The sequence below is a fragment of the Oncorhynchus mykiss genome, chromosome 11 (genome assembly GCF_057628025.1).
Source record: "Oncorhynchus mykiss isolate SJ-2025 chromosome 11, ASM5762802v1, whole genome shotgun sequence".
Lineage (NCBI taxonomy): Eukaryota > Metazoa > Chordata > Actinopteri > Salmoniformes > Salmonidae > Oncorhynchus > Oncorhynchus mykiss.
The window spans coordinates 55,031,164-55,057,268 of record NC_143032.1 but is presented as its reverse complement, the minus strand read 5'-3'; the positions used below and the strand labels follow the sequence as shown (position 1 = coordinate 55,057,268).

General features: G+C 41.8%; 1 protein-coding gene across 50 annotated transcripts in view; it reads left to right on the top strand.

Moving 5' to 3' along the window:
* The window catches only part of LOC110535946 (nuclear receptor corepressor 2), a 125,645-nt gene that overhangs the window by 3,795 nt on the left and 95,745 nt on the right, over positions 1 to 26,105 (top strand). For all 50 annotated transcript variants that reach the window (XM_090190518.1, XM_090190505.1, XM_090190526.1 and 47 more), the window contains exon 2: positions 25,887 to 26,082. In XM_090190518.1, coding sequence (XP_090046644.1) covers positions 25,978 to 26,082 — 105 coding nt within the window. In that variant the 5' untranslated portion in view covers positions 25,887 to 25,977. The remainder of the gene's footprint in view (positions 1 to 25,886; positions 26,083 to 26,105) is intronic.

Below are 26,105 nucleotides of genomic sequence, written 5' to 3'. Positions count from 1 at the left end.
GCCTTGTGGTCTGTATTGTCCAATCACAGAGCAGATACAAGTGTCCCTTGCCCAAGCAAGGGAGAGTGATGATTGGCGAGACAACTTCCTTGGTGGAAATCTTAAAGTTGAGCTTAATAACAACCAACCTGAAGCTATTAATGTACCTAGTAAGCGTATGTATCTGGACTGCAGCCCTTATGTGCCATCGTGTGTTCGCTAACAGATCACGTGAGTTGTATCTGCTCTGTGATTGGACGATACAGGCCGCAATGCTGTATGGGATGAGTAGTTTGTTTGTCAACTAACTCTGGTATGTGCAGTGTTGTATCCTGTATCACTTTTTTTAAATGCAATTTCTTATCTTTTGAATTAATGGTTCACACTGGGGATTTTTGTACCTGTTCGATGTTTGGAACCACGCGACCAGCATGTTGAAATTGAGTGGGTGTGTCAGTTCCGGGAACCATAACTGCGGAAAGAGGGGCGCGGCCCATTGGAGCCCAATGAGGAACACAGTCCAGGGGGCCGGCTGTGATGAGTAGCCTTCAAGTCAGGTGATGTCCCTTCCCTTTTCCGTTATTGCCCTTTACAATTACAGAAACAGAATTCATTACATTTTTATTTGACTGAGCTCAATTGTTAAGTGGGTTTGTTGCTCTCTTAGGGGAATAGGCTATTAGCCTAGGTTAGTTGTTGTAATTAACTAGCCTATATGACTACAACCTTTCGGTGTGTGTGACTGTTATAGTTCTGAGGAAATGGTGGGTTACTGGGTTTATATACGATGTATAAACATGTGTGTTTTGCTTATAAGAGTCCTTTCTGCATGATGAGTAGCTCGTTCAGAGCCTAGCAGCATTATCTGCCTAGTGTTGCTCATTCTGAGCCACACTGGAAGCACTGCTGAGAATAACAGATAGTCTAATTTGCAATTACTGAAGGTTATTAAGCTTGCTCTTCAGATCCATTCTCGGGAATATATATATATAAAGGGGGGCAAAAAGGTATTTAGTCAGCCACCAATTGTGCAAATTCTCCCACTTAAAAAGATGAGAGGCCTGTAATTTTCATCATAGGTACACTTCAACTATGACAGACAAAATGAGAAAAAAAATCCAGAAAATCACACTGTAGGATTTTTTAAGAATTTATTTGCAAATTATGGTGGAAAATAAGTATTTGGTCACCTACAAACAAGCAAGATTTCTGGCTCTCACAGACCTGTAACTTCTTCTTTAAGAGGCTCCTCTGTCCTCCACTCTACCTGTATTAATGGCACCTGTTTGAACTTGTTATCAGTATAAAAGACACCTGTCCACAACCTCAAAAAGTCACACGCCAAACTCCACTATGGCCAAGACGAGAGAGCTGTCAAAGCACCAGGCTGGGAAGACTGAATCTGTAATAGGTAAGCAGCTTGGTTTGAAGAAATCAACTGTGGGAGCAATTATTAGGAAATGGAAGACATACAGGACCACTGATAATCTCCCTCGATCTGGGGCTCCACGCAAGATCTCACCCTGTGGGGTCAAAATGATCACAAGAACGATGAGCAAAAATCCCAGAACCACACGGGGGGACCTAGTGAATGACCTGCAGAGAGCTGGGACCAAAGTAACAAAGCCTACCGTCAGTAACACACTACGCCGCCAGGGACTCAAATCCTGCAGTGCCAGACATGTCCCCTTGCTTAAGCCAGTACATGTCCTGACCCGTCTGAAGTTTGCTAGAAAGCATTTGGATGATCCAGAAGAAGATTTGGAGAATGTCATATGGTCAGATGAAACCAAAATATAACTTTTTGGTAAAAACTCAACTCGTCGTGTTTGGAGGACAAAGAATGCTGAGTTGCATCCAAAGAACACCATACCTACTGTGAAGCATGGGGGTGGAAACATGCTTTGGGGCTGTTTTTCTGCAAATGGACCAGGACTACTGATCCGTGTAAAGGAAAGAATGAATGGGGCCATGTATCGTGAGATTTTGAATGAAAACCTCCTTCCATCAGCAAGGGCATTGAAGATGAAACGTGGCTGGGTCTTTCAGCATGACAATGATGCCAAACACACCGCCCGGGCAACGAAGGAGTGGCTTTGTAAGAAGCATTTCAAGGTCCTGGAGTGGCCTAGCCAGTCTCCAGATCTCAACCCCATAGAAAATCTTTGGAGGGAGTTGAAAGTCTGTGTTGCCCAGCAACAGCCCCAAAACATCACTGCTCTAGAGGAGATCTGCATGGAGGAATGGGCCAAAATACCAGCAACAGTGTGTGAAAACCTTGTGAAGACTTACAGAAAACGTTTGACCTCTGTCATTGCCAACAAAGGGTATATAACAAAGTATTGAGAAACTTTTGTTATTGACCAAATACTTATTTTCCACCATAATTTGCAAATAAATTCATAAAAAATACAATGTGATTTTCTGGATTTTTTTTTCTAATTTTGTCTGTCACAGTTGAAGTGTACCTATGATGAAAATTACAGGCCTCTCTCATCTTTTTAAGTGGGAGAACTTGCACAATTGGTGGCTGACTAAATACTTTTTTGCCCCACTGTATATGGCATGTATCTTTCCTACGGACTTTCCCTATAATGTCAATCCAGATTGGCTGCATTGCAACATAAACATAATGTCATAGAAGTGGCGTGAGGGTGGTATGTCCTGGCACACCTTTGTAAACACTTGAGTTGACATGCAGAACACAGAGGGAAATATGAAGCAGTCACCGTGAAACAGCCTCCCAGGCCTATTCCCTCTTCCCATCCTTCTTTCTCACTGAATGAGTAACAACAGCTGTCTGGCATTTCTTGCTCACTGGTTTCCTGGTGGACTGCACCTGGTAGATTCCGTGCAAGGCGCATGTTCTGGTTGACTAAATCGGTCCGACAGAGTGGCATGATCCACTGCAGCTGGCTCAGAGAGAAGCCTCTTAATGAATCTCACAATCAAAGTGGCATTAAGTTGGACACAGCCGCTTTGCTCCTGGCCTGATGTAGTGCAGATACCTATTTTAGAGTTGACTGAGATTGCACAATGGAAAGACCTTGGTTCGTGTTACGGCGGACATGTGAGAAGAGAGTCTGCCCGGTTACTGCTAAGACAAAGCACACCACAGTAGCAGTGTTTGTGGTTTGCTAGAAGCTCTTGAGGTTACTGAAATCTCATTTTCTGGTCTGCTGTTATTGAAAAGTTTGTCTGTCACTGTGGCAACAAAATATATCTGCACCTAGCTTAATTGTATTTGTACTTTACTCTGCAGTAAAAAAAATAAAATAGAATACTTTTTCTACATCAACTGAGCAACAACCGATCCAGTAACCTGCGGTCACAAATGCTTCAATTCCAATGCCTATTACTTAGTGAAGGCTATGGTGATCAGTGTGCACAACACACACACACACACACACACACACACACACACACACACACACAGCTGTCTCTAACATATTTTGGACACAGTTGTGGAACTCATTACACAAAGAGTGGAGGGGTCTAGAGGGTGGATGGGGGTTGCTCCTGAGGCTGGCCCAGGGGTTAATGGGGTCTGGCGGCGAGACTGATCCTAGGCCTGTCACTGTGTGGAGCTCAACAGGGCCAGAGCAGGATTTATGGAGGGGAGTTTCATTTAAGCAGACTGGGCAGAGGGCTCTCTTTGTTTGGTGGGAGAGGTCTTCAGCTGGTCCTCAATGGACAACTATTTAAATGGTGAAATGCTTGTAAAGATAGGCTACAGATATTAGGCAAATGTCACAACTTGCTCTCATCCCACTTTGTAAACAATAGAATCCAGATCGATGGCAAAACAAGTTTCCTCCAGTTGCATAAGGGAAGTGGATTCTCCTCTTGGTCACTTCATTCATTACAGTAGAGAAGTAGGCTACACTAACACTCAAAATTGGCACAACAAGTAAGGAGGGATTTTCTGACGACACAATTTATTTTGCCTACAATTTGGTCAAGTAAAGCAGAAACGTACCAGGTTTGTTTTAACTTCCTAATCCATTAGTCTATCTTGCAATTGTTTGTTCTCTCTCATTACTATAATAGCTGTTAGGGTTTTGTTGGGTAGTTTTACAAAACAAGTATCATAATGGATATTGGGAATTTTGTGCACATGATTGATTCAAGTATTTTTTGTAATGATTATTTGTGTATATTTTCAACTGCCAGCATGCATTTTTCTCATGTCAGTCAGTTATGAGCAAGGTTCTACGTTGTCTACATGACTGGTTAGTTTGCCTGTCTGTGAAGATGAAGGGCGGGCTGTACGTTGATCCTGCTGATTTGATTGGATGAAGTGTACCTGTATTTCTCCGTCCACTCGCTTCATAATTTCACCTCGTTCATTTTTCCTTGCATATTCGGTCTGATCATTTAGATTGCTGCTGCCTGCTACTATGATAAATCACATGACGAGGATGTTTGCTATCAATGTGCACAATATCCATGTGCAGCCTTTTCTGCAGTGAAAACGTGTAGGGAGGTATGTTGCCAACATCTACATAGGCATATTAAAACATCCGACTATCAACTGATTTACTGATACGATTACCAATACGATTATAGCCATGTCGGCACACCCTTACTAGCTATGTTTCTATTTAGGCTATTTGCAAATAACTTTCTGTGATGGAACTCCGTTAGGCCTATAGATTCAGTCGATGGTTGATCATGAAAGAGTTGACTTGTTGGCCTAAGCATAGCCATGTTCAAATTGATTGGGGGAGAAATTAATTTGATTTAAGATTTTAAAATGATAAGCCTGACAATGGAGGGTCCGCTGAAGAAGGCCCGTGAGAGGGGGAACAACACGTTAGGCCCTGTATCTGACAATTTGATCTGCTTTTGTGCTCTCCATTCTTTCCACAATCTACATGGTTCTCTTGTATTATGTTGATAGTATAACTACGACATATGCATTGACATTTATTTGACTATGGCAAATGGGGGAATAGGACTTTGTCATGTCGCCCTGTAGTCAAATTCAAATATGCTAAACCATCATTTGTGACAACACGATGTTGTCTCTATCGACGTTGGCTGTCAAACATCGTTGATAGGCGACGCAATCGTAAAACCGGCAAACCCTAGAATGTTGGCTGCCTTTTGAGTGGTAATACCCGACACAAGACAGACACACTTAACCCTTTTCCCATTGTAGAGACCAACTAAACAGACCTCTATCTCAGGCTATTTCCTCACATAGCATGGGGTTGTAGTATCACTCCTCTTTTCATTCTCCACACCGTTTCCTGTTGTAATGCCATGCTAACAAGTCAACGTCTGCCGCTCAAGCAGTGGGGACGAGGAGTGTGTGAAAGCTTTGTTCAACATGTGAATATGAAACAATGGGACACAGAGGTAGTCCAGCAGTGTGTGAAAGCATTGTTCAACATGTGAATATGAAACGATGGGACACAGAGGTAGTCCAGCAGTGTGTAGCCTAGAGCCCCATAGAATTACTTAGGCCTCTTCATAACTGACTGTCACCTGGGTAGGCCCATGTAATCTTTGTTGCTTTCGTTCATGGACATCCACCACTGCGTGTGCCTTGTTATTCATGGTTTCCGTTACTGCATGTGCCATGTTATTGATGTTGGAGCTGTCCTCAATCTGTATCATAACACCTTGTCATAAAGCAGAAATGTCCCCCACACAAACCTTTCAAAGCATTGTTTAAGACCGACAAGTTTCCTATTCGTTCCTGTGACATATCATGCAAGTTAGGGCCAGTAGCTAGGTTTCCATCCAATTGGGGGCCAGATTTTCATGCGTATTTTCTCAAATCTCTTAAAAACAATGTGCGCATTGTCCTACCAGAGATGTTTCCATCAAATTGACTTGTTGTGGATTAAAGGCCGTGCATGATGACATGGTGCACATAAATAACTTTTGCAGTTAAATTCCCATGTACTGAATAAAAAGTGAAATGGGTTTCCATCACATTTCTAACTCTACGGATGGTTTTTGTCACGTAAAATGTTGTTTTCTATAGTGATTGTGCCCACTCAGGTCCAGGTACCTGCACAGGTAGTGTGGGTAAAGCCTAAATCAGTGTGTTATGGACAAAATAGTGAGATTTATTTTTATTTGTCAAACTGCATCCATCATCATGTCACCAGAATAAGACCCTGGATCTTTATTGGAAAAGAGCATAAAGCTCATCACCGTGCACTTTCACCTCCCTGTGAAGTTCATCATTTATTTCATCTGTAGCCCAATAAACCGCATGCTTTCCCAGGTAGTAGTTGGAGGACAACAAACATATCGCGTGACTCCAAGTGTACTTCTATATGGGGATTATATCAATAGTTGCGCATAAGTGTTTCCACAGCCATTTCTTGCATAATTCATGTTACAGACACAAAAAGATCCCACTCTGTCTAGCGTTTTTTTGTTTTTGGAAACGTTACTGAAAAATTTGCTGTTTTCATCAAGCCTGTTTTTATCCGACATGTACTTTACTCACATAAAACAGTTGGATGGAAACCTGGTTAGTGTCAGAGATGTGTTTTGAAGACACAATCCTCTGTGAATTTAATCAAACCCTCAGTGTAGTGTTTAATAAGCCTGTTTTCAGAACCGAGCCACAGACTTCATCACAATCTTCCAATGTAAGATATATTCAGACCTCAATTTAATCAATCCGATGAAAGTATAATCTGAAATTTGTTAACACAGACATGCCTCGCTCACTGTAAATCTACTGGTTTGTTGTGGCTCATTGTTTTTAAGTTAGTTTTTTAAAATGTAGCATGACCACCTAGGCTAATTTATTGGGAAACATTTTGTATAGTTTTTTGTTTGCTGAAGACGACCTACACACAGACAGCCATAATCAAATGTACAGAGAGGATGAACAGAGATTAGAAATGGCTCTGTGGTAAAGTGATGCCGCATTTTAGGACAACTATTCTTTGTGTGTGGACTGCGTTTGGTGGTGGGGAAGGGGCTCTAAATTTAAAACATGTAATTGGTAGCACACGTTGTGCTCTAGAAACGAATATGTAACCCTGTAAATACATATATTTGTTTTTTGTTGCATATAATATACTGGTACAGTTACCAGGTTGTTAGCTAGCTAGCTAATAAGGTAACAAACATGACTGAACAAAATGTTAAACAAATGGTTAAGGGCCCACGAATAGTTGTAGAACAGCCCGCAACCATATTTCATTGCATATGCAACCAAATTGGTCACACTTCAGAGCCCTGGGGTAGGGAGTGGGTTAGGTGTATTTTTTTTAACTGTGTGATTAGCTTGAGTTTATATGCATGTGTATTTTTGAATGCTTATGTGTAGGATCTCTTGAGTATGCTTGAGAGGGATTAGGCTGTCTGTATGTTTGTTTTCCAGTGTATATTCAGCTTGTGTATATTATGTGAGGTATGGGGAGGGTGTGTCTGTGGAGGGCTGGACGTGGTGAACGCTCAAGGAGATTCTCAATTGGCTTTGCTAACTCCTCCATCCTCTCCTTGCCTCCTTTTTGAAATAAAGTACCAGTCAAAAGTTTGCACACAAACTCAGGTTTCTTTTTTCTTTATTTGACTATTTTCTACATTGTTCATAGTTTTGATGTCTTCATTATTATTCTACAAACACATGGAATCATGTAGTAACCCCAAAAAGTTTTAAACAAATCAAAATATATTTGAGATTCTTCAAAGTAGCCACACTTATCCTTGATGACAGCTTTGCACACTCTCCACCCACCTGGAGCAATGGGCCATACAAAACGGACTTACTCATTGTGTAATGGTGTGGGAGAAGTGGCCATCAGATCCTAACATGTGTGTCTGATCAATGATACTCCCTGGCCTGTGATGGATCCGAGAGGAAGTCTGGGCTACTTTAGCTCTGCCTTCTCTCACCATCAAATCATCACATCTGTTTTTTAAAGCTAAACTTGCTTTTTGCCATGTACCTCTGGTGGCAGTGTATCAGAAACACAGGACATCTTTTTTTATAACAGACATGCCCCTCCCCATCGGCGCAACAACTTTGTCCAATATGACAATATGAGTTTGGAAACGCTGCCCTAGGGAGAGTTGACTTATTATATTGAGAGGTAGATATAGTATGTGGGGAGATCTTCCGAAAGTTCGGGGAGAATGTATTTTGGTCTGAGAGTTGTTATACATCAGTGTGTCTCTGTTCTAGGTTAAATAAAGGTTAGACATACACACACCACACTGACCAAAAAGTTATTTTGTTGGCATTTACGTCTGTCCCCATTACCAGTAAAACATCATCAAAACCTATTTCTTTCACTTGCTGTGCTGTTCTGTTGTTCAGTCATTTCATTCTCAACCACTGCTTGACATGTATGATGAAATCCTGAAGTTCCAGCTCTGTTTGTCTGTGGCCTCTTCCTCGGTGCGCACTGTCACCGTGTCCATTTCCATCTTGTCCAGCTGTGTATGTAACATTTCACGTGAACCCTGTTTCTTGTCTGCATCGAAGTAGCGGTCCTTGTACCTAGCATTGAGCATGGTGGCGACACATTAAAGAGGCTCAGAGACTGCCACCAAATCTCTTGTTCACAGCCTCGAGTACTTTTGTAAGTTTTAACAGCAGTGACACCCATATCAGTGACGCCATAGCAAGTAGCTCATGGATGTTTTTCAACAATACTGTGCAACTCCGGTAGGGCAACATCTGACAAGTAGTGACTACTTGTTAGTGTGTACTGGTGCTCGACCAGTCGGCGAAAGCCAACATCATCCACGACAGAGAACGGTTGATTGTCAAGGGCAATGAATTCCATTATCTTGGCGTTAATGGATTTAGCCTTTTGAGTTGTCTCATGACATGTTCTTAATCTTTCAAATGACTGCTCAACTTGAACTTGTTTAGTTGTTGTGGGTGTGTGCGCTTAGTATTTTTTGTGGCGTCATTACGTCATCTACCTACGTTATATAGGTATGCACGTCATCTACCTCCGTTATATAGGTATGCACGTCATCTACCTACGTTATATAGGTATGCACGTCATCTACCTACGTTATATAGGTATGCACATTGGCGTTAAACTAGACATCGGGCCGACACCAATGTTGGCATTTTTAACTAATATCTTCCGATTCCGATATGCTCACCGATATATATCGTGCATCCCTAATAAAAATGGACGTTACACACAGCATATCACATTTTACAAACCAAACATTCAAATACCGGTATAGAAGGTAAAGTAAAAACACAAACCGGCCTGTGCTTCCATACTGGTATATAGTAAAATACGGTATGCCGCCCAGCCCTATGATGGGTCTCGGCACTTCCACTGTGGAATGCCTGGACCGCCATTGTTACTGGGATTCATAGTTGGCTGTTGAGGCAGAGTGTGAAGGCCCAGCTATGGTCATGGGAGCCTGGAGGGCCTTATGTAATCCACACCGTGTGTCTGAGATGGACGGCGGGCGCGGGAACAGGCAGTAAAGTAACTCTGCTCTGCATTCAGGATACAGCTGGGAAAGCACATCTGGAGGTACAGGCTAGCCAATCACTGGCATAAGAACAGCTCTCGTCTCCAATTCTTTGTCTTTCAGATAAGTCAAATATTGTCAACAGTTTTGTGGGATGTAATTAGTCCTGTTTGTAGTATTAGAGTGGTTGTAGTCATTTTCCATAGTCATAGGTACTTTTTAATATTCTCATCGTCTTTGGGCAACAAGATCAAACAAAGGAACAGGATCCTTGATGTGTGTCATTGCCAGGAGAAAGTATAGCCAGTCTGTGCTGTCAGAATGTTGAATTTTGAGCATCCTGGTCTCTCCATGGAGCCGAATTAGATCATTCATTTAGAACAGTCCCGGATTTCTTCATTGACTTAGCATATTGTTCAACACGCCAGTAAAATGAGAAAATGACCATGCGGTAGGTTATGTTTGCTGAGTTCTGAAATGTGAAAGCGGATTACTGAGATCGAGCTTAGCTGTGGTGACCGCTGAGATCCTTGTGTGAATATGTATCTTCTGTCAGATGCAGAATGAGAGGTGTGATAGCCTGGCTTAGGGAGGTGTTTCTACCACTCTCTCTCTGACGCATTATGGCCGTTGTTATGGGTGGGTGTGTGGTAGCTGTCGACACTTAGATGCCAGCCTCCTGTTGCCGGTTATATGCTGTGGGGTGACAGCAGATTCATATCCTGTCAGAGGTGAGCAAGGGCTGACTTGGGATGTTGCAGGTGATGGAACTGCCAGTATGAGTGCGGTCTTAGTACCAGCATTGGTTTGTGGTGGTAAAGAGGCAGCTATGGGGGTGGGGGCCACAAAAAATCTGAACTCATCATGAGGGGCTGCTATGTGCCCACATCCATACAGAGCTGGCCCTAGCCTTTTGGGGGCCTGTCATGCCAAATAATGTCCCCCGGCCAAAAATTGTCCCCCTCTGCTAGACAATTGAATTCGATAAACTATTAGCGTCCTTTGCTATATCAACGGTGCTATATCAACGGTGCTATATCAACGGTGTGATGACCTAATGATTAGAATTTGAGATCATTACAGCCTAAATTACTATCTTTTCATCATCGCTATGCAAACAAGGTTGATTTCCGTGACAATTTCACTGTTTAAACAAGTTTTGTTTAGCTAATAAAATGAAAACATGAATTCTAACAACCTTATTAACATTTCAACATGAAATCCATGTCTTAAACGTTGCTATGTTTCAGAAATGGCAAAGAGAGCGTGTCATCTGCTTGACACATTTGTTACTTACCTTACTGATCACCAAGTCAGCTAATTTCTTATGCAAATTCGCTTGATTCATACTGTTTTTATTTGAACCTGCCCTTCCCATGTCTACACTGAAATAATATCATTTCAGTAGTCCTCTATTATGATTTCTCATTAGTGCACCTTTGTGGTTGAATATATATATGTATCTATTGTAGGTCCCAGGATACAACAATGAATAATGTGGAGCAAATAAATACCACCAAAGTATACCTTTCAACTTCAAACAGCTGTGAAAACCAACCTGGCAATATTTAAGATTGTAATACATAAACTTAGATATTTTTTGGTACAATAGTGTTATTAATTTATTTTCACAGATTTGTTGTACCGTCATATGGCAATGGTAGACTAAAATACTGAATTCTGGTGTGGAATATGGAGTGGGTGGTTGCTGTGTGGGTGGGAGGTTCTGCCTGTCACTTGTTCTCAACAGGCAGCCAGTCTCAGAAGGGGGACTTGAAGGGAGACTGCAAAGTCCAGGCACTGCTGCTCTCTTTGTTTTGAGTGATTGCTGTGCTCGTGTTTTTAGTTAATCTGTGTATCTCATATTATGTATGGTACCAGTATGGTAGAGCAAGAACACTTTCTTAGCAGATGACAATAACAGTAGCTGTAGATGATGTAATAAGTTGGAGGGTGGTTGATAATGGAGGACATCGGGTGGATGGGATACCTCCTGTGGGGGCTCGGACAGTCGATGTTCCTAAAGTCATTTGGAGAGGTAAATTGAAGAGGTTTTTGTCAGCTCAGCATTTTTTATAAGCTCAGCATATTATACGTTTTTATAAGAAAAATCAGTGTTAGGGAAACTAAAACTAGGTTATTTTGTGTGCAAATGCAAATAGTTATCAGCGATTCTTCTTAAATAATTGTTAAAATTATTATTATTTTTATATTCACCTTAATCTTAGAGCTACCCCCTACTTTTTAAAATTTTGCCTGAAGACATACCCTAATCTAACTGCCTGTAGCTCAGGCACAGAACCAAGGATATACATATTCTTGGTACCATTTGAAAGAAAACACTCTGAAGTTTGTGTAAATGTGAATTGAATGTAGGAGAATATAACACAATAGATCTGGTTTAGATAATACAATGAAAAAAACATACGTTTTTTTATTTTTTATTGTTGTATCATCTTTAAAATGAACAAGATAAAACAAACATTCAGAGAGGATGATTGGGACAATTTCAGTGAAAAATATAAGAGGGCAAGAGTACTTGTGCAAAGTTTCAGAATGATAACTTCAAAAATGAGTGTGCTACATGACATTTATCATGAAGTCACCCAGGTGTCCCACACAAGTAGCCCAAATGTACCCAAGTGGCCAAATTGGTGAAGTTATACATTTTGAATGGAATAAATAATACAAAATACCAAAATGGTATTCTAACACACCGCCCCAAAAAATGGAGAAAAAACATGAAAAAATATATACATTTACAAAAGAACACTTTCAATATTTGGAAGACCCTCAGTCCTCTACACACTATTATGCTGCTGATGCCAGGTGCCATAGCACATCCATGCCTGCAGAAATACATTTGGGCAGATGAACACCACTTGTGGCAGGAGGTTGATGAACCAGCTTCAGTGGGGGATGGACACCTTGGCACCGGGGGCTCCCATTCGAATTCAGTGTCACTATGAAAGAAAATGTTCAGTTAGAATAGTTTCACACATGAGCCCTGTATCAACAGGTATAATAAACGGATATATATAGAGTACAGGGAACATAAGGTTGAATATATTATTATAGACCTGCTAGAGCTACTGTCTCATTTATATTATGACATTTCAGCTAAATCTACTGTCTCTATTATATTATGACAGACCAGCTAGCTCTACTGTCTTTTTATTATATTACAACAGACCAGCTGTATCTACTGTCTCCATTTCACTTTGGCCATTTGTTGTGGGTCTGCCCTCCCCTCAACAGCCTCAAATAGGCTATTTCATTTCACAAATAATATTTTATATTATTAATTTCAAACAACGGCATTAGCATGAGAAGAACTTACCAGTCCAAAACGATGTCCTCTCCGTTAAAAAAATATTTGGGAATCGCTAAATGAATCGTCCTCGATCAATTTCTTCTAAAATTGTGTGTAAATCTGTATATCTAGACTTAGATTTAGCTTTTCCTGACTTAGTCGCCATACTGATTGATATATATATAAACAGCTGAATATGCGCTTTACCAAAACAACGCTATGCGCAACATGCGTTGCTCCTTCCGGTATGAATTGTCAATGGCGAATGAACCTCTTTACGCCAGAGTTTACTACATGGGTTGGTCTTCCAACACATAAACATTACATATTGCCGTTTACCTCAGCTCATTGGCTATCTACCCAGCTAGATTTCAAGACGATCAGTGGTCATTGGGTTAAAATACAGTCAATCAACGAAACAGCGGGCAAATCATTGGTGCACAATGGTGCACACTTGTTGTTCAAATCGGTTTCTTTCAGTCAATACGTCCCGTGAAATGACCCATCAGGTTTGGTTGTGTTACAAACAAACCAGTTGATTGCAATGAAACCAAACATGACCGGAAAAGTCACGTTTTGTGTGTGTATCTACCTCGAATGTGTTGTCGAAAATGGAATGAGACGGAATTCACTACACAAGCGGTTCACAAAATGTTTCGTGTTAGGCTATAAAAATGGATTTTATCAAACAATAGACCATTCATTGTATAACAATGAGCATTGGGATTGCAAACAGAGGAAGATCGTCAAAGGTAAACAATTTATTTTATTGCAGTTTGTGATTTTGTTACGCCTGTGCTGGTTGAAATAGTTGTTTTTTATGGGGCTCTATCCTCAGGTAATCGCATCGTATTATTTCGCAGTAAATCCTTTTTTAAATCTGACAACGCAGTTGGATTAGCAAGATTCTAGGCTTTTGAAACATGTGAGGCACTTGTATTTTCATGAATGTTTAATATGACTATTTATGTAGCGATCACCGTATGTTGTCGAATTTCATCCTGCTACGGGTTCCGTGCGCAGAGAGGTTAACAGATGGTGACCCCAGCTAGGAGCGAAAGAACAGTGAGGTTTCCCAGGTCTCGCCTTCCTTTCGTCCTTCTTCCAAACCAAGTCATTTGTCTGGATGTCGTAGCACTTGGTCCCGTTCTTGATTCTGCTCTGGTAGGTCTCCTGTTTCTCCTGCGCCTTGTTCAGGCTCACCTTGATTGATAACAGGAATAAATGCAATTTATATTTCATATTACAAATATGTTTCTTACATACCTCTTGGAGGGCCAGAAAAATAAATTAACAGCGAACAATATTTTTTTCCTGTTCAAAAACCTTCTCAGTTTTGTGGGTCTCGAAGGCGTTCTGATCTGGTTTGACAACTTCCACCACATCAGGTGGGGTTTCAGCGATCTGAAAGTACGTTATACAAAAATAGCAATAGACAAACAACACCAAGTCACTATAGAATACTGTAGATACTATAATTGTATATACAATTGCATTGTTTACCTCAGTCAACAGCTGTGGCTCCAGTCCTTACTCGGTAGAGGCCTGGATGCTGCTGTTGTGTGCAGAGAATTAGCTCTCACCCTTCCTGGTACAAATGAAGGGACTTGCTCATGGCAGTCTTGAGGGCCTGGTTGGTCAGTTCATCAAACCTGGAGGGGCTAGGAAAGTGATATCTATTGACAATGTAAGATTATTGAAATATGTCTTATGTACCATGGAAAAACTCAAACAAATTGTAAAAAATAAATTAAACAAACCATTGGTGACAGAATATAACCTATATAACCTGTTCTAGTGGTCATGACCGAGAACCGTGGGTGTAAAAAATGTCCATCATTTCCTTGGAGGTGGCCTCGCCAGTCTCGTTCTGGATGGGTATCCATACAGAATGAAAAATCTAATTTAATGTGTTACAGAAGGGAATTTAGAGTTCAGCACGTAGTCTTCCTTTACTGACCTTAATGGGTATTGCCTCCACCCACTTGGTAAAGTGATCAGTCGCCGCCAGACACCAGCTGTTGCCATTCCTGGATTTCGTGAAGGGTCTGATGAGATTCACCCCTAACATTTAAAGTGTTAGAGGGAAGATTACTTTATTCTTACCCGTATCTGTGTCAGAGTATGCAGATTTTATATTTATAAGGATACTGACACACACACTTTCTATAATACTGAATTCTGCTGTGGTCAACTAAGGCAAAACAACTTATCCGGGTGCAATTTGAATTGGGACCGCTTACCGATCATGTGCCACGGTGAACAACTTTTGATGGGCTTCAACTTCAATCTTCTCCCTCTCAAATTTCTGTCAGGCTAGACAGGGTTCATGACCTTTTTAAGCAAAAAGTGACATTGAAATGTGTGCTTTCTATAACATTCATTGAAATCTTAATAATTTCTGATATATAATAGAATGTGATTTGATAAACAGAAGGTTATTTCAATTGCCCAGCTTTCCTCCACCTTGACAATTCCCCGTCAGAAGCGTAGGTTGATTTTAGCAATCATGCGCTTCACTCCCAAATGGCCAGCATGCATCTCGGTCAGCACGTTCTCCTTCTCCTTAGTACCTTACCTTTTTTTCTGAGCGTGTAGGGGGCTTATTGGAACTGTCATTTGTGACTGAGAATGATGTGTGCTTCAAACAATGTTAATTTGTGATAGCTTGGAATACCAATAAGATTATTTGATACTTTTAACGAGGTCAAACTAACAGCTCAAATGACCAATCACGACTCTCGAGTCAGTAAAAAGTTGTTCAAAAAGAATGAATCGTTTCAAGCCTCGCATCATCCAGTAAATAAAAGTATCCAAAAGTATCCAGTTCTGTCTGGCGTTGCCTTCAATGGCTTAAACGCATGGCTTTGTTTTCATGTCAAAGGCGAGAGCGTAAGAGAGTTTGAGCGTGTGTCAGGGTTAGCACCCAAAACAAGCCCTCAATTCTAGCTGGCCCAGCAGTAAGAAGTTATTTATTGAATTTCAACAAGCCATGTTACTCTGCCAGTAACAGTGAAGAAAATTGTGTTGGTTTCTTAGGAAGGAGATTAAGGCAATGATATGCTGTGACGTGATCAGTCAGCCCTTTTGTGTGTTCACATTTCCTGAGTGTGAAAATAGATGACTGGAGAGTTGCTTCATACCATGATTTAAATCAGCAACTACAACATGAGCAGATTACCACAAGGACATGTCATTGTTCTCTGCCGTAACCGCGTGTCAATCAAGAGTGTGTGTGTGAGCGAGACGCCATCGCGTTGGCCAGGGCACTTTTGTTAATGAGGGTCCGGAGAGAGAAATCCTTATGAGACCTGACAGGGTGCCACATTCCTGGCCTGAGAGTCCTTGCCGCCCACCTCCCCTCCGCTCTCCACGGCTAACTTAACACACTCCTGAAGCTGTTACCAAACCGCCGGGCTAATGCCCATTACTAGTTCACTCATCTGCCTTCTCACAGTGGTAAGAATTGAAGGGCTTGGCTTTGTGGTGGAGTTTATTGTGTAATTCTGGGTGTGAGATAAAGATGATGTCTAAGAACAGTGCTTGATTGTTTGTTAGTCATTTGTAATCCAGGCTTTCCAAATAGGAACAGGAAATAGGCCTATGTGTAAGAGAACATCAACAGACCAGATCATAAATACATGAAGTCAAGGAGGTTTTGTGAAATAGATGACTAATAACAGAAAGCGGTTACATTAAAGTGGTATAGACCAACTGAGCTGGATTTATAAACAGGCGTAGGTTTATAGCATGATGCAGGGATCTACTCTGATCTTTTTTCTTCTTTTTTTTTAACAAGAAGCACGTGTAGGTGCAGGCTCACACACAATTTTAGGAGCACAATGAAAAATTGTTCAATTCCAGGTCGCACAGCAAAATACTTAGGGGCTTCTGCGAGTAAAATGGTTGCACTGTAGAGCCCTGATGATGCATTCAAGTAGCCTAAGAAAAGTTATTGCTGATGTAAGGACAGATTTAAATAGGCCTAAATGAAAAGGCCTCATGTTCAAACAAAACTCCATGTAGCCTTAAAAGTCAACACACTTGTATGGAATAGAACATCTATTTAATCTCTCATATTGCTATGAATTGGCAGTACAAAGCTCTAGCTGTCTCCTGAAAATATGCCCTCAAGTCATACGTTGGCTACTATTAGAGAAAATATCAATATAAAGTTGACAAATTCCAGGCACACTCTTCGAAGGCTTGACATGTCTTGTCTGTCTTCTCCACAGATATGACTGGCGCGTACATTTCCAGAATAATAAAGTCATTGTTTGAAGTCATGCTCCAACTCTCCTTCTTGGCAGAACTAGCCTATATAGGTCCAGTCTCTGTGTGTGTGCTTGCATTCACAAAGCCATTCCTAAAATGGTGTGGATGGAAGATGCGGAGATTAAATGCAGCCTAGTGCAGAGGTAGGTTCATTCTAGCTCTGCACTAGTGGAGCTGGAGAGCATGAGGGAGTGAGAAGGAGGAGTTATAGAGCAAGAGAGTGGGGTGACAGAGTTCATTCAAGCAGTGTTGGCAGTGAGCCAGTTGCTTGCCTGTGGGTGTCTGTAGCTGTGCCAGTGCATGTGTTTAGCCTCCCATCTGGAAGGCCTTGCTCTGTGTTTATGTCAAAGCTTTTTCATTGTATCGGCTCACTCAGTTTGATTCAATGTTTTTTCCCTGAAGGTCTTGTGACTGACTTCAAACCCCTTTACGTTCATCTAAGAGAGGCCGCTGAGGAGGAAAGCTTTTCCCAGCCCTCTGTCTTGTTTGCCTTTTTTGCCTTGGTTGAGCTCTTTTCTCATTACAGGGTTTATGGGAGATGGTGTTTTTTTCCCCCCACATCTCTTTCACCAGGAGTTCATCCAAGGACTGTTAAACAATATATATTTTTTAATGAAGTTCCCAGATCTGACCATTTGTATGAATACAGCCAATCTCAAAGACACTGTTCACATTAATTAAAACATTTAACGAAAATGTCACCAATGTGTTTATGAAATGTTTGTTACCAGTGTTGATATGAATATTAGGAGGGCAAGGATTTGTTGTAGTGATCTAGGCTAACGTTGCTAGCTAAATACAAGTCCAAGAGAGTAGTCAAGCTCGGCAGTGATCTTAAGAAAATTATAAATACTTGGGGCTTTCAGAACAGGACTTTGCAGATTTAGCTTGTAATGGTCCAAGACCATGTCTGATTACTGATTGATTATGACAGTTATTTAGTGAAGCAGCCAGGAGACTGCTGTGCGCTCCCCTCTCCGTGGCCCATTGGTGTGAGACTGCAGCGTGCCGTTCTCGTGGCATCTGTGTGCATAAAGCCCCTCTGTTCCTCACCAGCAGACCAACGCTGCCACCGTGTAACTGTGAAATCAAGCAACACTGTGTGGCAGATAGTGAGACAGGAAGGAAGAGCAGGTAGTGCTCCTCATTGTGTCATCAATGGAGAGAGGACACTGTGGGCAGAATGAGAAGCCACTTATAAGGAGGCTAGTACAGTGGTTGTTTTAAACCTCCTCATAGACACTGTGCTTTATGGTAGCGGGTCCCGTCAGAGATCATTGCGGCACAGTCTGCCTTTTTCATGTTGCGGGTTGTGAGTGGGTGGTCAGACAGACAATTTTGGGATGAAAATATTTTTGTTGTCCTGCAAATAAATGTAAACATGTTATTCAATTATTGCACCCCCACTGCTCGCGCGCCAACGAGCGTCTGCGTTGCCAAGCACTAAAATAGAAGTCAGTTCTATTTGTGAAGCTGAATGCGGTGTAAGTCCTGCCTCTCCCATCTCCTCATTGGTTTATAGAAGCAGATACCCACTGCCATCTCCTCATTGATTATACCCACGTGGGTGATTGAAAGATGAACTGAGTTCAGTCGATCGTCGTGGTAATTATGACAATCGCCATATGAATTCCAAAGAAGAAAAAGACGACGGAGGAGAGGACTAGAAATTATTCGGTTGACCGTTTTTATGTGTGGATTAATTGTTGGAGGACCTTGTGCATTTCAGGTAAAATAACAACTCAACATTCATATCCCAGGACAAATGATCTAACAGCAGCAAGTTAGCTAAATTGGACAAATTAGCTAGCAACTGCAAGCTAGCTAGCTAAATTGCCACAAATGTTTAATGCTTTTTGACCTGTCCCCAAATGAATATAATTGGTTCAGAGTTTGTTTTGATATTTCAATCTGCTGTCGTGATCGTGTTTGGTGTGGTGGTACAAAATCAATTTGCGCACGATGGCACATGCGCTCAGCCGGCTTGGGTATGGTCTTATTCACACACTGAATTCGCTGCTTCAAGTTAAGTAGCCTACCTCTCCTAGTTGGGCGTGAAAGATCAAGTGTGCCTACAGTAGGCCTTTGTGTGGTCTCAATGAAATAGACTACGCTGCCTATGCATGGGCAGAGAATCACGTGGCAGTTATCTTTCCAATGAAATTGAATCAAATGTGATTAAGACTATAGTTTTACTACAGTGTAAATAAATATTGATAATGGAAAGAAGTGGGGGGCGCTCAACCAACGTGAGTCGAAGTGCAATCAAAATGTGATAAAGAAGAAGGTACAACGCGAGCGTAGGCTACCATGGTGAGCGAGCGTAGGCTACCATGGTGAGCGAACGTTGCGCCTTTTCATTTTCAATAAATATTGATTACCCGTTTGTCTCTGCCTGCAAATCGTTCTCCTCAAAGGTAGACTACACAATGTAGCTTTAGAGCAAGTGCAGGTGTCTGCTTTCATCGTTCTTGCTGCTTCAAGTTCTGTATCCGTATCTGTGAGATCAGGTGTGCGTGTGATCTCGAATTATAGTAGGCTATACATGGACGGAGACGCACAGGGCAGTTATCTTTCCAAGGAAATGTACATCCTAAATATTAGTCTGTAGTTTACTACATTGCCTAGAAACGAATATTGATCATCATACTTGTCTCCGTCTGAAAATCGTCCCACTCCTAAAAACTGTTATAAAACAGTTTTAAAAAAGTCTCTCCAACTCTGCTCCCTTCAAACTACGTCTAACCTATTGGCTGATATAGCCCAGTAATATAATAGCCTAATATAATGGGCTACTTGAGAATCTCTGGTAATTTAACCTATTTCTTAGGTTATTTTTGTGCATTTTGATATTGCCGGGACCATGGTTGGCAAGTTAGCAGTGGTGGAACTAGAGTTTTATTCAGGGGGTGGCCAAGGCTACTTCAGGGGGTCCATAGACCATGACAGAAAATTGGCATCTAAGGAGCATGAATGAATCCTATGATTGCTGATTAGAGGTAGAAGTGATAATTCACTTAACCCGGAGTTCTTCAATGTGGCAGATAGTGTGGTCCAAAAGGGTTACTTCACTAGAATTCTTCAACATACTATGTATGAATAGTCAGTATGTCTACCTTTGGAACTGCAGCTCAATTTCTTTCTCTCTCTCTCTCCCTCTCATACCCACACTCTCTCACTGTACTCACATACTGGAGAGACTTGGGTCACTTTTTTTCATGAATATCTATAATCTGGGTCTATAAGTGTTGAACATCCAACATATTTTCAGAAAATAAAGCTCAAGCACCATTGAGATTAAATACATTTGTGTGTTACATAAATGTCATAGTTTATTTAATTATTATTATTTTACAAAAAAACACTGCAATTATACACACCAGTTATCAAGCAGAAATGGACTTGAAAAATAATTTTGGCGCCCATCAATATTACAAACTCATATTTATGCTCATATACACTACCGTTCAAAAGTTTGGGGTCACTTCAAAATGTCCTAGTTTTCGAAAGAAAACCACATTTTTGGCAGCTACCAAAGAGGCCAGCATCTCGAAGTCGCCTCTTCACTGTTGACATTGAGACTGGTGTTCTGCTGGTAGTATTTAATGAAGCTGCCAGTTGAGGACTTGTGAGGCGTCTGTTTCACAAACTAGACACTCTAATGTACTTGTCCTCTTGATCAGTTGTGCACCGGGGCCTCCCACTCTTTCTATTCTGGTTAGGGCCAGTTTGAGCTGTTCTGTGAAGGGAGTAGTACACAGCGTTGTACCAGGTCTTCAGTTTCTTGCCAATTTCTCACATGGAATAGCCTTAATTTCTCAGAACAACGTTTCCTGCTACAATAGTTATTTACAACATTAACAATGTCTACACTGTATTTCTGATCAATTTGATGTTATTTTTTAATGGACAACATGTTTTGCTTTTCTTTCAAAAAGGACATTTCTAAGTGACCCCAAACTTTTGAACGGTAGTGTATATATTTTTTTATTTAACGAGGCAAGTCAGTTAAGAACAAATTCTTATTTACAATGACTTCCTACCCTGGCCAAACCCGGTCGATGCTGGGCAAATTGTATGCTGCCCTATGGGGCTCCCAATCACGGCCGGGAGTGATACAGCCTGAAATCGAACCAATAATAAAGTATGTTGGAATTTAATTTAATAGCTGATATTGCAGGTTAGAGGAGGGTTTCATGATGACTTGACTTTCAAGATTACTGGCAAGTAATATTGTACAGTTTTCAGTTCCACAGCTGCAAATATTTATGCCTTGTATCTACGGTATGTGAGAGAGAGCTCTCTGGTTTGGGTGGTTGCTCAAAGCCAAGGCACTGTAACATCACATGTTGTTAGGCCATATTTCTGGCAGCCAATACGCACTGCCCTCCATGTGTAGACTGCACCCCACACAGATTAGTGGTGAAACCTGAGTTACCAGGAACATCATTCCTCAGCGGCCCAGGGAAATGGCAAGTGTCCTAATGCCTCTTTTGGCAAGATTCACAGGTCAGATGTTAGGAGTACTCCCTATTACTATAAAAATACAAGGGTGTGTGAGAGAGAATGCGTCTGAATCTAAACGTGATCTTTCTCTTTCAGTTTTGTTAGTGTGCTCTGCAATAACAAATAATCATTGATTGCAGGGCGTTTGGCACTGTACACACACTCACTGCTTCACAAAATCTCTCTGCTGTATAGACTATTTGCTGCTGTGTTCTATAGCTAAAGTAGTTTTGTCAATCTATTTTCTCTCATTAATGTGTATTGTAATGGGCATGAAAACACTAAGAGGATTACGCCTCTCTTCCCACTCTTTTATTTACATTTCTTCATCACCGTGAAGGATAGGAGATCTTGTCCCTGAGCTAATGCTGAACGGTTAGAGCTTTTTGAGGACAGTTCGGTTTTGGTTAGAGTCAAAATGAATCGTGGTTTTCAATTTTGGATTTTATATTTTTGTTGTTGAAATTATGACATTAAAAAGCAAAAAAATGGAAATTCCAAAGCCAAAAATGGTGAACATTCAATTGCCAAAACATTGAAAATATCCCATTCTCTCCACATTGTGTAGACATGAATGGGAAAAATGAAATTACTATGAAATAATAACATTTTTCAGTTGGGTATGTTCCTTAGTTTTTGTTTGTTGACTTTATTCATTTCTTAAAGTCATCATCTCATCTTTGCCCAGGCAATAGCAGCCAGATAATGTTCTATCCTGCCTAAGCATGCTGCAGAGCTGTCTGACCACCATTTTACTCATTTTTCTTAAGTAAATAAGGCCTACATTCACAAACAGTCTTTGTCCCTCTCGTCATTGTTTACATTCCTCATTCATGTGGTCTACCCATCTAACCTAATGTAGCAGGCATAAAAGTGTAGCCATCTCAGTCCGTGCCAGAAAGAACAAGCGCAATGGATTATGGTCATTGTAGTTAATTACCACATTTCTGCGCTGAACTAGGTTGAATATTTGCTTAATGAAAACTACAACTCCCTTCAGCCCAGCGTCCCACGTAGTTCTTGACTAGGTTTCCCGTGAATTATTTGATTTCTCTCTAGAGAACCGACTTCCGTTCAATCAAATCAAATTTTATTTGTCACATACAACCTTAGAGTGAAATGCATACTTACAAGCCCATGACCAAATACCAATAAAAAAAAGTAAGAGATAAGAAAAACAAATAATTAAGGAGCAGCAGTAAATAACAATAGCGGGGCTATATACAGTGGGTACCGGTTCAATGTGCGGGGGCACTGGTTGAGGTAATTATGTACATGCAGGTAGGGTTATCAAAGTGGCTATGGATGGATAATAACGGAGTAGCAGCAGCGTAGGGGCAGGGGTGCAAATAGTCTGGGTAGCCATTTGATTTGCTGTTCAGGAGTCTTATGGCTTGGGGGTAGAATCTGTTTAGAAGCCTCTTGGACCTAGACTTGGCACTCCAGTACCGCTTGCCGTGCGGTAGCAGAGAGAACAGTCTATGACTAGGGTGGCTGGAGTCTTTGACAATTTTTAGGGCCTTCCTCTGCCACTGTCTGGTATAGAGGTCCTGGATGGCCGGGAAGGTTGGCCCCGGTGATGTACTGGGCCTTATGCACTACCCTCTGTAGTGCCTTGCGGTTGGAGGCTGAGCAGATGCCATACCAGGCAGTGATGCAACTCGTCAGGATGCTCTCGATGGTGCAGCTGTAAAACCTTTTGAGGATCTGAGGACCCATGCCAAAACTTTTCAGTCTCCTGAGGGGGAATAGGTTTTGTCATGCCCTCCTCACGACTGTCTTGGTGTGCTTGGATCATGTTAGTTTGTTGGTGATGTGGACGCCAAAGAACTTGAAGCTCTCAACCTGCTCCACTACAGCCCCGTCGATGAGAATGGGGGCATGCTCGGTCCTCCTTTTCCTGTAGTCCACGATCATCTCCTTTTTGTCTTGATCACGTTGAGGGAGAGGTTGTCCTTGCACCACACGGTCAGGTCTCTGACCTCCCTATAGGCTGTCTTGTTGGTGGTCAGGCCTACCACTGTTGTGTCATCAGCAAACTTAATGATGGTGTTGGAGTTGTGCCTGGCCTTGCAGTCATGAGTGAACAGGGAGTACAGGAGGGGACTGAGCACGCACCCCTGAGGGGCCCCCGTGTTGAAGATCAGCATGGCGGATGTGTTGTTACCTACCCTTACCACCTGGGGGAGGCCCGTCAGGAAATCTAGGATCCAGTTGCAGAGGGAGTTATTTAGTCCCAGTGTCCTTAGCCTTAGCTTAGTATTGAGCTTTGAGGGCACTATGGTGTTGAACGCTGGGCTGTAGTTAATGAATAGCATTCTCCCATAGGTGTTTATTTTGTTCAGGTGGGAAAGGGCGGTGTGGAGTGCAATAGAGATTACATCATCTGTGGATCTGTTAATGCGGTATGCAAATTGGAATGGGTCTAGGGTTTCTGGGATAATGGTGTTGATGTGAGCCATGACCAGCCTTTCAATGCGTTTCATGGCTACAGACGTGAGTGGTATGGGTCAGTAGTCATTCAGGCAAGTTACTTAAGTCCCTGTGCCCAAGAACACTATGGTGGTCTGCTTGAAACATGTTGGTATTACAGACTCGGACAGGGAGAGGTTGAAAATGTTAGTGAAGACACTTGCCAGTTGGTCAGCGCATGCTCGGAGTACACGTCCTGGTAATCCGTCTGGCCCAGGTCAACATTGTGGATGTTGACCTGTTTAAGGTCTTACTCACTTCCGTTGCGGAGAGCGTGATCACACAGTTGTTTAATAACAGAATAGTTTTTTTCTAGGTATCTGAATCTTTCCCTTTCAGGGCGATTCGACACGTATTTAGATACCAGAGGACGCATTAGCTCTCAGAAATCTGCATGTTCAAAACGCCATTTCACCTGCGTTTTTTTTATATTGAAAGTCACTTTTTTTTCTCTTCTTTATTAGAGTGATAAGGGCCGGGCAAATATAGTTTTTCTTCACAGACAATACATTAGTGAAATACATTCGGCAGAAAATAGTTTTCATCAGATTACAATATCATTTTTTTTTTATTTGACATTTTTATGAACTTTTAGGTCTGCTTGTTCTCATATCTCGTTGGTCTCCTCTCCTTCGCGCCTTCTGTCCTGTGTGCACTGTACACCTACCCACGCAGGCACCAAGCCCCTACCCCTGCTACTCACTGCAACAAAGATGAAAGATCACTTCTTCCACTCTGACAACAAGCAGTTTCAACTGAATATTAGTATTTGAGGTTTGGTCCAACAGAATTGGTCATTTGGACACTGAAACACATTGAGACATTATTTTACTGTAATAGAGGAGAAGTTAACCTTTCTAACGATAACCTTTTTTTATGTTTCAACTCCAATGAATGCTCAGTTTCTGTTGCGCATTGTGGTATCATTTACTGCTAGCATTTACTGCTAGCACTGCTAGTATCATTTACTGCTATTAACTGACTTGCCAAGTTAAATAAAGGTTACTTTAAAAAAAATGCATTAATTGTCACAAAATATGAGGTATTTTCGGAATGTAGAAAGAAAGTAATATGAGCAAAACATTTTAGTGAACCAGCGATTCGCAAGGTTTGAATCGATTTTCTGAACCAAGCATTTTACATTTTGGATCGGTTTGGGTCCCGCACACCAATGCACTTGCATCTAAAACATTTGAACCTGGGACAGATGCGTATTGGTGGAGTAACATCCCTGGAAATGTTGGTTAATAACTACCCTGAGGTTTTACAAAGTGGTTGTGGGGGAGTAACCAAACACAGCACTGAGCACTTGTTGTATCACAATCCATTTGAATCCATCTCTGCCACACTAGAAGTGCATTTGCTGCCATTTGGTGAAATGTCCTTGGCGTTGAAACTTAATTAGTGTTGGAACATCCATGTCTTAACATAGTGTACATACAGTGCATGGAAATCCCTGTTAAACCCTGGGAATTAGGCTATAAACTAGCTGCTTGACTTAGCTGTTCATAGACAACTCCTTCAGGGCAAGGGACAGAAGGCCATTCAGTGTGCAGGACCAGGGAGCCATGTATCCGGCCAAGCAGGTGCAAGATCTCCCAGTCCCCTCCCTCAGGAGCAGGGAAAGTGCTAGCAGCTGCTGAAGAGATGTACTGACACTTAAACCGGGATGCACTGAAACATTTGACTGTAACTGTTCCAAAAGAGCTGGTGGCCAAACAGTGTTTCACCCTTCTCAATCTACTAGAAGGATTAGGCTATTATTGTTCTGCAGAAAGCTGATATCCGTGCCAAAGACTCCTAAAGCCCTGATTTAGAATGTCTGACTTCAAAGTGGCTTGATTTGGGCTGGTCAACTGTCCTGACTTGTAAGAGACAAGTGTCTCACCTTGCTGTTCTCTTCTCCCTACAGGTCGCTGTCTACAGGACCCAACCCATGATGTACAGTGCCTGCTCTACAGTCCCACCCACTTCCTGTCTGTAGAGGAAGCGGCTCCACCAGTATGTCTTCCCACCCCCAGTCTGTGCCTCAGGGCCGGAGGACTGTGGACACCCGCCACCTGCCAAACCCTGCCAGTCTACCACTGCAGCTGGCACGGGCACACACGGTAAGAGCCCTGGGAAACTCTGG